This window comes from Uloborus diversus, chromosome 1 (assembly GCF_026930045.1).
Source record: "Uloborus diversus isolate 005 chromosome 1, Udiv.v.3.1, whole genome shotgun sequence".
Lineage (NCBI taxonomy): Eukaryota > Metazoa > Arthropoda > Arachnida > Araneae > Uloboridae > Uloborus > Uloborus diversus.
The window spans coordinates 79,265,906-79,281,983 of record NC_072731.1 but is presented as its reverse complement, the minus strand read 5'-3'; the positions used below and the strand labels follow the sequence as shown (position 1 = coordinate 79,281,983).

Below are 16,078 nucleotides of genomic sequence, written 5' to 3'. Positions count from 1 at the left end.
TCATAGCCTTTGTGAGGATTTTTCACATTCATAATGTCCACCATTTGTTAATTATTTGGATGAACTCCGTCGTTTCTTTAGATGCAGAGTCATTTTACCTTTTGAAAGCTTGGGCATTTGTCACGTCAAGAACTTTTTAACAAACCTAAATTTTGACGCTCATAATTGATTGGGTGTAATGATATTACCGTCAATTTTGAAGAGCACTTAATCACAAATCTAGATTCTTCTCTGTCTCAGATGAACTAAGGAAGCATAATTAACTCCGCTAGGTACTCACGTGGTTATCAATATCCTGGGACTTAATTCTGTATTCGTAACAAAGGAGAAAAAAATGATTTAAAATAAAATTTCACAACTCGAAATGTCGAAACACGTGCGATGAGTAATCAACACAACGCTCAAAGCTGACCAAGAGTGAAGAAACAAATTTTCCCCCATCGCTTAGCGCAGGGGTCGAATGGCGGCGGTGACTCTTGTTCCAGGCCCACTCAAAGAGAAACATCGCAGAGGCCCCGATACTCCTCCGCCCCCCCCCCCTCTTCTAAGCTGCGAAATATTGTCAAAATCTGCATTTTTAGGAGTTATAGTTCGAAATATTCGCTCCAGATTTACTAACTCAGCCCAAAAATTACACATCGCCACGCTACCCTTCCGATTTGATTCCACCAAAACCAAAAGCTAGATCTGCCCTGGATTTTGATGTCAAATATTCTTTTTATAATACTTCTACGAAAGTAAAGAATTTACATGAAGTAAAAAATAAAAATAATTTAAAAAAACAATTTGAAATGCATATCAATGTAGAAAAGGGAAAGTATTTTGGGAACTATTAGTTACTTTATTTGCTCCTAAAAATGTGTTGGAACCTGAAGAAATCTGATATAGAGTTACTTACCTGACCAATCGTTAATCATTTTGTTTCCTACTGGTGGCCGTAAAGGGCAAATCACAATATTTTTTCTCAAAGGTTAGCAATAAAAGGCCTTTTAGAAAAAGCATTAGGCCTTTGGCAGAATCGAAAAAAAAAAAAAAAACTGGCATACATGGAGCATTGGAAACCTAATCACCCTCAAAGCTCTCTTCTTGGGACTCTGCACACCTCTCACAGCGGTGAGTTTATTGTTGGAGGTTTGCCGAGCCTTCCTCTCTTGTCAAAAATCTCGTTCCTTTCAATGTTCTTAAATTTGACGAACAGCCAGAAGTCGCAGGGGGTCATATTAGGAGACAAAGGAGCTTTTTGAACTACAGGAGTATTTTTTTCGCCAAAAAAGTTTGAACCAAATGCGAGAAATCCGCTGGAAATTGTGTGTGTTACCGAAAGCCATTTGCATCTTCCGAATGGTTTTCCATTGGCTTTCGACTTCAGTTTCTGATAAAAATTGATGCAGTAACGTTGCTTCACTCAGTCGTTTTCTCATTTTCCTTGAAATTAAAAAAATCCGTCCATGAGCTTCCAAAAACCATATTGCACTGTAACGATAGGACTGAGAGATCCCATTCTCTTGTGTTCTCTGGTTTATGCTGTTAAAATTAAATTTTACCAACATAAGTGTTTGGGGGATAAAATTCAGCACCTGCTTTTAGTTTCGGGAGATATTGTTTTACAATTTGACTCATTTTAGTATCCAGTGTTTTTATTGACTGTATTAAGTACTTGTTAAAGTCATGTATTTTAGAGATGTAAAAACAATTACATTTCAAAATTACAATTAACAAACTTTATAGGGGCTGTCCTTTCATATCACATTTTTTCGACATAATTGACACCCCTCCCCCCTCCCCTTTGTCAACACAAAGTGTCATTCTTCACCTCACTCACTCCTCCTCTAACATGTATGCTACATACTTCCCGACGGTTCCTAATCTGGGCAAGTCACTACTGGGATAGAAATGGGGACCCTCATGTGTGATGTGATGTCATGTGACATAAAGACAATATTTTTTAAAATGATTTTTTTCAACATAAATGTGTGATGTTACTTATGGTACTCCCCCCTCCCTCTCCCCCTTGTACCAAACTGTCACAATTTCATGAGCCCCTACCCTCCTCTCTCAAAGTGCGACATCAGTAGTAAACAACACCAAAAAGTGAATTCAAATTTTTTTTTTTTTTTTTTTTTTTTTCAAAATACACACAAGGCCGTTCGCTAATGATGTCACGCTTTGAGGGGGGAGGCTTCGCGAAACTGTGACAAGGAGGGAGACCCCCTATCCCCAACACACAAAAAGTGTGACATCACACATTTTGTAAAGAAATTTTTCTAATGAAAACTACATGACATGTGACACAAATGGAGAAGGTGAGTGTGACGGGGAAGGAGGGGCTGTTGAATTTGTCGAAAAAAGTGTGACATTTATATATATATATATATATATATGGATTGCCCTCAGGTCCAAAACAGGTGGATTTGTAAATAATAATAACGCATGAAATATTTAATCTAATTATAAATAAAATATAAACAAAGCTAATGAAACAATCTTTTCTTTTTCTAATAGATCCTAGAAATCACTCTGTTAGTGGCCGATTATATGAACGCTTTGGGCCGGACTAGCAGCGCCTCTTCGACGCTTGCTCGTCTGGACAAGATCCGGTCGTCCACCTCAAAATTCCGGGCTTCCGCCGCGCCGGACACCTTCCCGCGCAGCGGGGGACCTCCCATCTACGAGGCGCCCTACGACCCCGCGAAAGCGATGTCCACTTCGGCGGAACTCGACAACAGGAGAGGAGCCTTCGGAAAGAAGAGGGCTGGGAGCGACTGCACGTGATTGGGAGGGAATTTTCTTAAGAAAAACTGGACTTGAAGGAGGGAAGGGGGTTGTATTTTCCCACTGACAGTGCTCAAATTGGAGTGAATTCCTAGTGTCTCGACTACTCGTAAAAACAATCCAACAGGTTCGAAACGTTGTTTTTTTTTCTTTTTTTTTTTTTTTTTTAGGCTACCAGAAAAGATTTGACGTGATATTGTGAACATTTTAGCTCGTCAGTATCCATGGATGCAGGAAGAAACGAGGAAGAAGCGCGTTATTGTTGATCTCAACAGAGAACTGCAAGTTTTTGTCATTGATTTCTCCATTTTTACTAGTTTTTTCCCAAATTTGAAACTCTTTGTGTCAAAAATATCCAATATTATTACTGATATTGAATATTACTAATTTTATAGTATTAAGTAATGTTAAACTTACGTTTATCGCCCCCCCCCCCTCCCGAGACACGCATTTTGGTAAAATTTGCTGTAAAATTACTAAACGACTTTTCATTTGAAGACTGAGTAGAAGAAAAGAATGGCAAAGACAATGCTTTCATTTTGTCAAAACAGAGAACATTAAAATGCTTCTTTATCCAAAATGTTTTTAATTGTAACTTCAGACATGAGAAAGTAATTGATAATACCCACTACCAAGCGCTAGTTCTTATCATTCCTGCTGCTCATTTACTCTAGCTTTCACTTCAAAATTGAGCACTGTTACTGTACTGATATTTTGTTATTGTATTACAATTCAACTGCTATACATTCGTTTTCACGAAAACATTTTATTCACAAGCTTATTTTCGAATATATAGGCATAATATAATGGCATGTGGTTATTTCTCTTTTCTTTTATTTATTTTTTTAAAAAATTAATTTATGCATATGGTTGCAATAAAGGCATACAAACCTTTCATGTAAATTCATACACAATTGGGGGAAGGTTTTCTTCATGATTTGCCAAGAAATGCACATTCATTTTGCACAAAAATGCATATGCCTTAGCATTGAATGAACTGCCTTTGTAAACGTTTAATTTATTATAAAGAAAAATATGATCAAATGTCTATACTATTAACGTGCAATTTGTAGCTAATGTTTAGTTTAAATTAATTGTACTTTATTTATTTTTTTCTTCTAGGGAGTACAATCCATTTATATAGTTGATTGAATTGAAAAAAAAAATGTAAAGATTTATTTCTTCGCATTTCATTCTAAAATTATTATTTCCAAAACGTATTAAAAAGTTAAACGTGTAGTAAAAATTCCATCATGAAATTTCTTCACGTATGTAAAAAAAATGGGGACTAGTGACTGAAACTGAGATGACTATACTGCTGTGGGCAGGTAAATGGCAGTATTTGCAAATTTTTCGTTTTTTTTTTTTTTTTAATTTATTTATTTTATTTTTTTAATCTATTGTACTTCAGCTTTATTGTACAAGCTTGCTTATTTGGTTTCCGCTAAAAATAAAATACGCAAAAAAACGTCTAAATCCAACATTCCCTATGGTTAGCATGGAACCTAAATCGCGTTTTTTCAAATATCTCGAAAACTCATTTCTGCAGATACTGCCCGATACCTTCCCACGGCAGTATATTACATTTTTTGAAGTTGCAAATTTGCTTTATAGTTGTAGACTCAATTTGGGTGGTCTGAAATCTGTACCTTGAGTAGCCATGGCAACTTAGAGATTTTTAACTGTAACGCGTAAAATCAGCACGAAACTGATTCGTCGATAAATTATTTCCTCGCACACACCATCATAAATTCTCAGCAACAGACGTATTAATTGTTGTGAGAAAAAAAAACTCTACTAAAACTATGTTAGATCAGTGGTTCCTAACCTTTTCAAATCGTCTTGAAACAAATCAGTCCAGAATTTCAAAACGGATCATTTCTAAATGGCAATGGGGTCGTTTCCAAAATTTAAAAAAAAAAAAAATTTTCTGAAAAAGCATACTTAGAAACATAGGATCTGACCATTTTTTAAATAATTTGTTTAAGTTTAATATTTTTAAAAAATTACTTAAATCGGTGCGCTTTCATTCTCTACGCTTCTGCCAATGATATCACAAATGATGAAATGCCATTTACAGAGCAAAATATTTAATTCGCATCTTTACTCACGTGTATTGGCAACGATATGGTTGATAGCAAGCTTAGAGCGCAATATCTAATTCGCTTCTTGATTATTATAACGTAGAAACGCGGTAGAAAGATGCACCAAAGTGCATCATGTGTGACGTCATAAAAGCCACGCCTTGTTTGAAAAATCGGATATTTTAAAGAATAACTGTTGGGAAAATGAAAGTATTTTCTGGGTCCATGTTTATTTTATTTTATTTTTGTTTATTCTATCAATTTTAGTAACTAAAAATAGTACTTTTGACTGAAGGAAACAACCTCGTTGCGTTGACTATCTCTTAGTCAACAATCATTTCAAGACAGATTTCATTTTATATGAATAAGTCAAAACTGCTACCTTAATATCAGTAAAACATTTCATTTCGATCAAAATCCTGGTCCTAAAAAAAGCAGCGTCAATTTAACTAGTTAGCACCTGGGTGATTGCTTTCATCGACGCGTATATTTTTAAATTCTTTTTATAGGTGAAAAAGATGCTTGTAAGTTAGTGCAATGCATCATATATTTGAATTATTTACGTCATTATTGGTCCAACAACCGCTATGTGAACTATTTGCTGCTATTTTGTTCTTTCTCGCAGCTATTGATTTTAACCAAGTATTGCATAATATTTCTATTTTTTAGATGCTATTTTTTTTAAAAAAATCCTTTTAAGTGAATTCAAGAGTTTTTAATGATTTTGCTCTACGTTCATAGAAGTTAGCATTCCGCCATTTATTAAATAAGGGTGCCAATTTTGCGTTATTTTTGCCTTAAACTACGTTGATAACTGATTATTGCTGAAGATTAGTTTTTAAAACTTTATAATGGTACATACATACTTTTTAATGCATCAATAAAAATCGATGAAGTAGATTTTTGCATCAGTTTAAGTGAATGAATATGTATATCCTTGCATCTCAATGATGCATAAAACTATATTAAACGAAACATTTCAAAAATACCCTCTCTTTTATTATTATTATTATGACGTGCTCGGGAAAAGTGAAATGATGCAGTTTTAAAGAAAATGTAAAAAAAACTACTTTTTTTTTTCTTTTTTTGAGAATTAAAAATAGAATTTGATTAAACTTTAAAATATATAAAATGTTACTAGCACAGTATGTTTTGGGGATAAACCAATTCGTACATTTTTTTTTTCAGCTCTGTTTGTTTTAAGAGATCTTTTCCAAACCTCATAGCCGGTGGTGATTTCAGCGTTGTTAGCAAAAATAGATATTTTTTATTAATATTCTGAAGTATGGCAGAAAAAAAATGTCAGGTTTGATTTTCTTTAACCTGTTGATTTGTTTATATCGTAGTTTTCTGTTTTTGATTGTGGAGCGTTTCGTCTTGTACATTGTCACCTTTTTTTTTCCTTTGTAGTTGATAATTCAGGCGTTTGGACTGAAATGTTTTTTTTTTTTTAATTTTATTTTATTATTACAAAAGATTAATTTGAATACCTAGTTTTGAACTTTGCCTACAATGAACAATACTTACATGTTTTTGTTTGTTTTTATGTAAAAAATAAAGTGTGTTTTATAAAAAGTTCAGTTTCTCTTTATTTGCATTTGTTTCGCACAAAATAAAGTACTTATTCCAAAAAACAGCACAAAAAAAAGTAGCTATACGAGTGTAATTTCATTTAGTCCGAATATGAGATTTTTTTCCATAGCAGATGCTACCTCAGTTTATGAGCAGAACTGGGGAAATTTTTTATTCGCCAGTGGCCGGCAGGAACAATTTCATTAGTTGCCACTTTTTTTGTAATAGTGGCCTTTTTTTTCACTCATAAGTGCGAAAAGAGTGCTTTTATAATTCGTTGAAGTTAATAAATAATTCTAAATACAATATGTTAGTTTGTTAGTTATATATTTTTAAGAGATTAGTTCATTGAGGATACATCTTAATTTTTGTGGAAATGATTGTACCAATTACTCATTTTGCACACTTACAGCTCATTACTTTTTTTTTTTTTTTTTTTTTGAGGTGGCGACTGATAGACGATTTTTAAATGTCATTCTTGAGAATCAAGAAGATTGCTTCTCACAACAACCTCAGCCCGGTCTAGGAGTAAACTATTAGTTTAGTGACTTTTTTTCCATTAAAATTCATGAGACTTTTAGCCTTTTTTTTTTGACATAAAAAGTTAAAATTCTGTCAAGAACTTCCATAATTTTAAAAATTAACTATCTTTCGAACATTAACAAAAGAAAATACGCTATTTTTACGTGTTTTAAACAAAAAGATGAACTTTCGTCCTTAATGTTAGTCTTTCACCTTAAAACCGTCCAACATATATATATATATACAGTGGCTCCCAAAAATGTTCGTACACCTACGACTTTCAATGAAATAGGACCCTATCCATTGGTTGGAATAATTATTTCGGTATAGGTATTCAATTATAAGATCTATGATCAATTTTCAACAAAATTACATAAAAATTTTTAAAAAAATATTTAAACTTAATTTTTTTTAAATCAAAAACCAAAAAGTGCCGGAAATTTTATCTCACAAAAGTCTTCGTACACTTTAAAAAATGCCTATATATTATTTAATAATCTAACTTTTTATTATAAGTTAATATTTAGTACAGCTTTTCTTAAATTGTGTTCCGTGGAACCCCAGGGTTCCACGAGACTTGCATGCTTTCATTTCCCACCTCTCAAATTTGTTCTTTAAAAAATCGATAAAACTAACGCTTATTCAAAATTAAAAAGAATTTTACTTTTATATACCAATCTGAGTGTTATTATTCATCAGGGTTTGCCACTGTAGGAATAATTTTATTTGGTGCCTTCAATAATGCAAATTTTAGACTATAAAAACAGCCAAAAATTGTGCCTTCACGATTTCAATTTATAATATTTCCTAGATCAATTCCAAACCACCTCCTTCTCACCTAATGTCTCCAAAGATAGCTTAAAATTGCATTTTAAAAACTTCTATTTCGAAATTTTTTTCCAGAAGAAGCTATTGATCTCCTAATATTAACAAAGATATTTTAAAAGTGAATTCAATGTTGAAAATATTTTGGGAGTGTACACTAAACACTTCTTCTTACAACATTATGGGGTGATTGTGTTCCGGTATTTTACCGGATTTCCCGTATTTTCATCTTGAATTCCGGTATCTTCATCTTCGAAAATACCGGAACTTCTATATTTTCAGAAAAACCCACTTTAGTAAAATTTAGGGCAATGTTTAATGAAACGAAAAAATCCAAATTGAAGACATATAAAGCGTAAGTTACGGTCATGTTTTGTAAACTGGGGAAGGTAGGAAGAGAAAAGTGATAAGAGCTTCGACTCCTGTCTTTGTTCTTTTTGGCAGTTAGAGGAATTGATCGTATGCATATATTTTCTTTATTTTATATTATGGTTTATGATCTTTATCTGCGTGCGTTCTGTTGTTATTGAACTAATTCTAATTATACTTTATCGTTATTAATATGCTACTCGTAAATATAAATTAGTTTGTTTAATTAAATTTTACTAGTTAACTCTTACTTTTCATTTCGCTACTTTTTTTGGTTGATAAATTTATTCATTTGAACTTTGCATGTTCTCATTTAAAAAATGAGGTATATGGATAAATCTGAAGATGTTGGCTCCATCGATGCAGGAAAGAAGAACAAGTTTAATTGGGAATGGTTAAACAGAGTGGATTCCTACAATGAAAAGATGGAAATATGGTGTAAAAAAATTGATAGGGCTGGATTTTGGTATTGTGTTTTTTGCAACAAGCCCTTTACATATGCTAATGATGGTGTGAAGGCATTATTGCAATGCAACATCCTTCTACAAATACTCATAAAAGAAACCGGGAATCATTAAAAAATGCTGGTGTATTTGGGTTTAGTGTATTAGTTAATGAATGTAATTAATGGTTAAGGATTCAGATACAAAGGAGGAAAATAAAACATTCTTTGAAAAATTTTAAAAAATGAGAAAAATTAAAAAGAATTTAATTCCTACCATGCACATGGACGTATTAAGTCCAACTAAAACTTCGAGTTTTAGCCCCAACAAATAATTATGAATCTAAATTATTTATATACATAATATAATGTGTACATACACGTAATGTGTATATATATGCCCACCAAAACACTTTTTCTTCTTGGGGAAAAAAAAGTTCAGGTATTTTTTCATGGAGTCACAATCACCCCTAAATTACAAAAAATATTGCCTAAAATTACGATTTTTGACGTCAATTTCATATTTTCTGCTCTTTGATATTAGCCACTCTCCCTGTATCTATGGCAGCAGTTGAAAGGACGATTTCAGCATTTAGCGAGTGAGGACCAATTTAAGAAGCAGTATTGGTCAAAGGCATCTAAATGTTCTAACTCTGTCTGACGTCAACACATAGTAACATCCAAGTCCATGATTTATAAACGATTAATAAATTGTTGAAAAATTAAAGACATTTCAATTTTTAAGGTTCAAAACTCTTTTTGAGTAAATTTAAGTGAATTATTAATGCTATTGTAGGTAAGTATTTCTTTTCCTAATTGAAAAAATATTTTAATCATATAACTCATTCATAAATTCTGAGGATATTTGCCCCTTTGAAAAATATTCAGAGGTACAAATAGGAGTGTATTGGTGTTTTACAGTAACAAATACAGTTGGTTCCGTTTAATATGTCCACATTGGAACGGAGCCGTGCAATGGAAGTTTCGTTAACCATTTTTTTTCCTGTAAATACTTCTAAATTATTAGCAAGTTTCAAGGAACTATTATTATTATTATTATTATTTTTTTTTTTTTTTCTGCACTTACTACTTAAAACATACTTGAAACTCGCTTCAAGCGGGCGATTTTCATTTTTTTCCAATTTGTTTCCATGGTCCTCGGTCCGATTAAACGGATTTTTGGTCCCAATAAGCGAAGAATATTAGGCTTGTGTAATGAGATTTGTTTCTTATAAGCGGCTGGTCCGATTAAGCGAATTCCACTGTAATAATCAAGCAGTTATCAATAATTAGCATGATTGTTAATGAAGTCTATTTAATTAACGATTTAATAAAAAGTAGGTGATGCGTTAGTCTGTTTGAGGTAAGAACCTGGGCCCCTCTGAAACAGAATCCTGGCTACGCCACGCCATCGCAAACTTTTAACGAAAAACCAGGGTTCCGCGAAAAAAAAGCGAGCATTAAAAAGGATTCCACAAATAAAAGAAATTAAAAAACGCTGAGAGATTTAGTAGAATGTCATGCAGTATCAACAACACCTTTTAAACGTCTGGGAATGTATTTCTTTTTTTTTTCTTTTTTTTTTTTTTGCGTAATTTCTGAGCAAGTGTTCAACCACACTTCGAGTGTTACTGTTTCTAGCTCTATTTTCTTCTCAAAGCCGTATTTTAGTAATCTAGCCTCCAGATATCTCTAAATATGTTACATTTGATTGAAGGGGTATTTTCTAAACTTTAGGACAATTTTTGAGGCACTAGACGCAAACGTTGAAAACCGTGTGCTTCTTATCATTATCTTGATAAAAAAAACAGTTGTTTCCGATAACCAAACTTTTGGCTAAGAGTTTAAAATTGGTTTTCAAAATATTTAAATGAACAGCATGATTTATTATTTCATCAAGAAATTCCAAACTACCAAGTCCTAATGCTGATATGCACCCTCGCACAAGAACCCCTTCATCGTCCTGATAAACCGATTCAACTAAATTCTTAAGATCAAGTTCCTCATTTTTATTCTATTGACGATTATACAACAATTTAATCGAAAATGTTGAATTTAATTTCATCTGTAAGTAAGACGTTAAGCTTATTTATCATTTATTTCGCGACAAAAAGCGTAAGCTTTCTGTTTTTCGCACGAACAAGAAATTTCTGCGGGAAGAGTTCCCATTTATCCAGTTAATCAGAGAACTTGGCGAACAATTTTAGGTGAAAATTAAATGTAAGTTTTTTCATTTAAATTCTACAGAAACTGTTACAGCACTCAAATGTGTATTATTCATAATTTTTTTTAACTGTAAACCTCCGATCATGCTTTGTCAACTTTGCCGGTTGACCTTTTCTTGCCTTGTTTTCGGTCCGATTCTTTTCTTTAAAGCATTTTATCAAGCACTTTACTATAGAATGGAATAAATTAACAAATTTAGAGACATTTCAAACCAATTTACCTGTACTGTGAGGAAAAAATTAAATTTTCGAATGGTGTTTGTGTTTTTTTTACGAATACCAGTCATTTTAAAGCAATAAGCACAATATTAAGGAATAAATAAACAAAAAATTAAAGCCAAATGACTTTTTAGGGTCAACACAATGCAAAAATAATGAAATAATGAGATATGATAATTTTTATCATGAATTTATTCGAAAATATTTGAGTGTACGATGACTTTTGTGGCGTATTATTTCTCTGTCTCTTCGTTTTTTGACCCATTTCAAAAAGAAGATCCGTCAATATTTTGTAAAAACAATAAGGTTTTATTTAGAATGACATAGTAATGATGTGAAAAAATATTGGACATCATATTCTAATTCAATTTCGCGTTATTTTGGTTTTACTAAAAAAATTTAAAGTGTACGAACACTTTTGGAAGCAAATGTATATGCTAACTGAAAAAATCTGCAAAATTTTGGTCTTTCAACGCATCCTAGTTTTAAGAAAACGCCTTATTAAATGAAAACATTGTCTATTTTATTCAAACTAATCTTTTATTGTCTCTCCCCTTCTCCAAAAATACGGTTTATGCCAACAAAAGAGCTCGCGCCGTATTCAAGCAATAAACTACTGCGAAAAAAATATACGTAAGATTATTTAATCCATGAACTGGTACAACAGTGTTTAGTCTGAGAATGTATAAAAAAATCTGAAGAGGTAAACTAAAAGTTGTGCAGAATTATAGCATTAAGAAATACAGAGCGTATCTGCAATTTTTGTCAGAAACAAATTCGAGTATTTATTTATTTTTTCCCATTTATTCGTCCTGTGGCCGGCCGGTAACGGCCGCGAATTTTGACCTTTAGCCGTAGTAGTAGAGAACACTTGAAACGAACGTTACTGAATTAATGTGGCCTTTAGTGGAATATATATATGTTTTTATTTTGGAGGGGGCCCATATAACCAAGATTAGCCTCCCCCCCCCGCCACTTTTTTTTGGGGGAGGGAGCAACAATGCCTTGACCCTTTCATTTTTTTTTTTTTTTTTTCGAGGTGGGGCAAGGACTTGATACTGTCACCCAGTGACCCAACCAAAAAATAGTTTTAGGAGGGCACTCCAAATGTTCTCACTTCTGGAGAGGGGGGGGGGGTTCTCTCCGGAAATGTTTTGGAATTGTAGGCCAACGAACGCAGTTTTAGGCGATCTCTGGTGATGCTACGGGGAAAAACTCGGAAAGCCTTCTGCGGAAATTTGTAGAAATTGAAATCTTAAAAACGCCATTATAAGCTATATTTGTTGACGTTAGTGTAATGAAAGGAACGAGCCTTTTTGAAGTTGCCCCTGATGGCTTTTTTCTTAAATAGAGCAAAATCCGCCACCTCTCCGCCCAATTTTCGAAATTGAAGTTCTAAAAACGCAGTTTCAGACTAACTTCGATGATGTTACGGGAAGGGAAGTTCTGGGACTCTCCCCAAAAACTATTTTGAAATTAAAGTCCTAAAAACCGCAGTTTTAAAGAGGTATTCAATATTAGGTGGAGAGCTCTCCACCTTGAAATTTTTTCGAAATTGTAGTTTTTCCTTTTTCGATTTCATACGGGAGCAGTCGAACCCTCATACAAAATTTTTTCGTAATTGAAATCTTAAAAGCGCGACTATGGACCATATTTGGTAACGTTAGGAGTTCAGCCGTTTTTCAAAATTGAAGCTCCATAAAAGCAATCTTAAACGATTTTCGATGCTTTCAGAAGGCAAGGCGTTAGATAATTGTCCGTTAGAAATTTTTCGACATTGAAGCCCTGAAAACGAGGTTTGAGAAGCTCTTTAATGGTTTTGGTGGTTGGATGGGGCTTGCGAAGTATAGCATTTTGAAGACTTTCTTATTTTTAGACCGATTGGGAAAAAGGAAAAAAAAAAAAAATATGGGGTAGAGATCGTTGAAAGAAATAGGGGTAGTTGGACGTAATTACCAGATCAATTGTCAGTACCTTTTGATTTTTTTTTTAATGTTATTTTAAAAATCTATTCAGATTTTTTTTCCCAACATCAGGCAATTTTCGGAAAGGAGGAGTTCGAGAATTTTCCCCTGAAAGGGAAAACGCAATTTCAGGTCATCTTTGGAGTCGTTTAAACGTAAGGAACGGTTTTAGGAATCTTCCTCCAAAACTTTTCAAAATTGAAATCTTAAAGGCACAATTTCAGACTATTTTTGGTAGTAACCTTAGGGTAAGGGTGTTGGTTCGGGGACCCTCTTTCAGAAATGTTTTGAAACTGATGTCCGAAAAAGGCCTGAATAAATGCGTTTTTAGGACATCAATTTCCACTGTCACTCAACCCAACTAAAACTTATTTTAAATTTCTTGCAGGGGACGAGAGTTAACGAGAGAAACATTTTGAAGACCCTTCTTTTCAAACTGACTTGTTGTTAAAATAACTTTGCTTCCCCGAAACATGTTCTTTTCGTGAGTAAGGGGTACGGGTTCCCTGACCCTTTCTGAACACCATTGCCTGGTGCCATCAAATGCAGGGTTCCCAAACTTTAACGATTCGCGGCACAATTTGTAGAAGTAAAATTTTCTCACGGCATCCTCGTCTAGTTTTATGTACATTGTTACCAAGGACACTTAGCGGCACCCCTCACCTCTTCCTGCGGCATTCAGTTCAGAAATCTCTGATCTAAAGTATTATAATTATTATTACCACTATCATAGTCATTTATTCTTTTTTTTTTTTTTTTGTAGCTAAAAGTTCAGAAATTATTCTGAACCAAACCAAAATTAACCAAAACCAAAATTAACTACCTTTATTTGGGCCGTGGTAGCCCGATCGGTAGAGTGTCGGATTCGGGGCCGGAGGGTCCTGAGTTCGAACCTCGATGGTAGAAGACCCACCGTCGTCATTAAAGGAGACTGGGCGACGTTAAATATGCTCGTGGTCTCAATGTCCTCCAACTGAAACGATACCTCTGGGGGGTGCTAGCACCAGGTAGCTATTAGCTCCTGGTCTAGTTCTAAATTCTCATTAACTGTTCGATCCGGTGATGGTGCTGCCATCTATTGGTATAAAAAATAATGGAGGCAAGGTACTTAGTATGCAGTCCTCGGCATAAATACAGTTGTAGTCAGTTGTGACTTGGAATCGGAAACTACCTTTATTTAATTTTTTCCCCAGATTTTGGAGGGGTCCCCTCAGCCCCTCCCTTATATACGCCCTTGATGACGTTGGCATAGATGGCTTTAGCATATTATGCGTTATGCCACGTAACCTTAGCATGCATAAGCACAGGCATGGCTGGTTGGATTTATTAGTTTTAATGGCGCAAGAGCCTTAATAGACTATAGTGTCCCAATTATAGGGTGGAGACGCACAGTTTATATAAATATGTTCTGAGAGGATCGCAAATGGTTTTCAAATTTTAAAAAGGTTCAGAACCTTTCTAAATTAAATGTCAAACTTATAAAATAGCTCTTTTCCCAGGGCATAAAACTGGTCAGTAAAATTCAGTATTTAAAAAATTATTTACAGAATATAGTCAGTTTTTTTTCCTGCAAATTTAATTTAAAAACCAGTTTTGCCAACTTGGTAGTTTTAGTTGAAAAAAAGTTTGCTATTTTATTGGATTGGGATGATATAGTTTTATGGCAAGCCTAGCTCCCCCCCCCCTTTGAAATTGTTTATATTCTTTGAAACATTTTCCTATTTTTGTCCAAAATATGAGGTAAGACGAAGATATTATAAGAGCAAAGGGCATACACACACATGACAGCTACATTTGTGTATAGTTTTAAGATACGTAAAAATTTGTTCTGTATAAATTGTTATCTTTATTTGGTGTTTTTTAACTTTCATCAGAAGTTTTTGCAGTATAAGTAAACTTATAGTTCAGTGGTTCCCAACCTGGGGACGAACGTCCCCAAAAGAGCGATTTGGCTATTCAAAGGGGCGATAAATTCTTGACGGGCGATGAGTATTTGAAAGGAATAAATAATAATAAGCACAGTTGATATCGAAGTTAAATATGTATACGAAACTGATTGTTCCAAGTTGAGACAAGGAATCCCCCCCCCCACAAGTTAAATAAAACACAAACTAAATTCATAAGCTTCCTCCTCAGACCTCGGTTGAATTATAAGGAAGTATTTCATAATTCATCGCCAAGTTTATAAATTTTAAACTTTGAATTTCTTTTTTAATTGTGTAAGTGTTTTTAATTCTCCCAGATTCCAATTCAAAAAAGAAAATGATTTCATAGAAAAAGAAATGAACCTCTGTTTTTTAAAAATTGGTACATCAATGATCGTAGTCAAGTATTTTCCTCTAAATACTTATCAGTTCGTTTTGTAAACGAAAGGTTAAAAAAAAAAAGTACTTCTGTGTATTTATTTTTATTTATTAGTTTTTGGATAAATTTGCTTTATGATATACATTTTACTTCAAATTAAAATAAGGCTTTTATATTTTTAATAATATTGCTGCCACTGAAGCCAAGTACTATTTTTTATGTATTTTTTTAAGGAAGAAAAGACGAGAGGGGGGGGGGGGCAGTCAACCTGTAGAGGAGGGCGATGAGCTCAAAAAGATTTCCAACCACTGGTGTAGTTTTTGTTCTTGCAAAAATATTTACTTATTAGTAATTAAAATAATCTTCTGAATGTGCTCTGTGTTTTATCAAGATATTTTTAACTAAAAATTAAGAGTTAAATGTACAATTTATACATTTTTTTTTTCACTCTTTTTTTTCGATTCTCGGGATTTTTCTCCGAGTCGTTTTCCAGAGAGTTTTCAAAGAAAAAAAATGAATGAAAAGCTGCCCTTAATCTCTTATTAATATTTTAAACAATTGCAAGATCTTTTAAATTATTTTCCCAGTTTCAGAAACGTTTTAATCATACAGAAAATATATGAATTAAACTCACAACTTTCAGTCAAACTTATGCCAAATTAGCTTTACATTATATTGCTGCACATTATAAGTAAAGCTAGCATGCATTTTTTTTACTAAGTATGATGCTTTTTTTTTTCTTTAGTATGCCAAAGTTCTTCAAATTTCAAAATTTTAGTT

The 16,078-nt window shown here is 33.4% G+C and overlaps 1 protein-coding gene across 1 annotated transcript in view; it reads left to right on the top strand.

The window, feature by feature from the left end:
* The window catches only part of LOC129230613 (uncharacterized protein CG43867-like), a 112,801-nt gene extending 106,370 nt beyond the window's left edge, over window positions 1–6,431 (top strand). Inside the window, exon 24 of the mRNA XM_054865032.1 lies at window positions 2,503–6,431. Within this exon, the coding sequence (XP_054721007.1) occupies window positions 2,503–2,772 (270 nt within the window). The 3' untranslated portion in view covers window positions 2,773–6,431. The remainder of the gene's footprint in view (window positions 1–2,502) is intronic.
* Window positions 6,432–16,078: the final 9,647 nt, after the last annotated feature.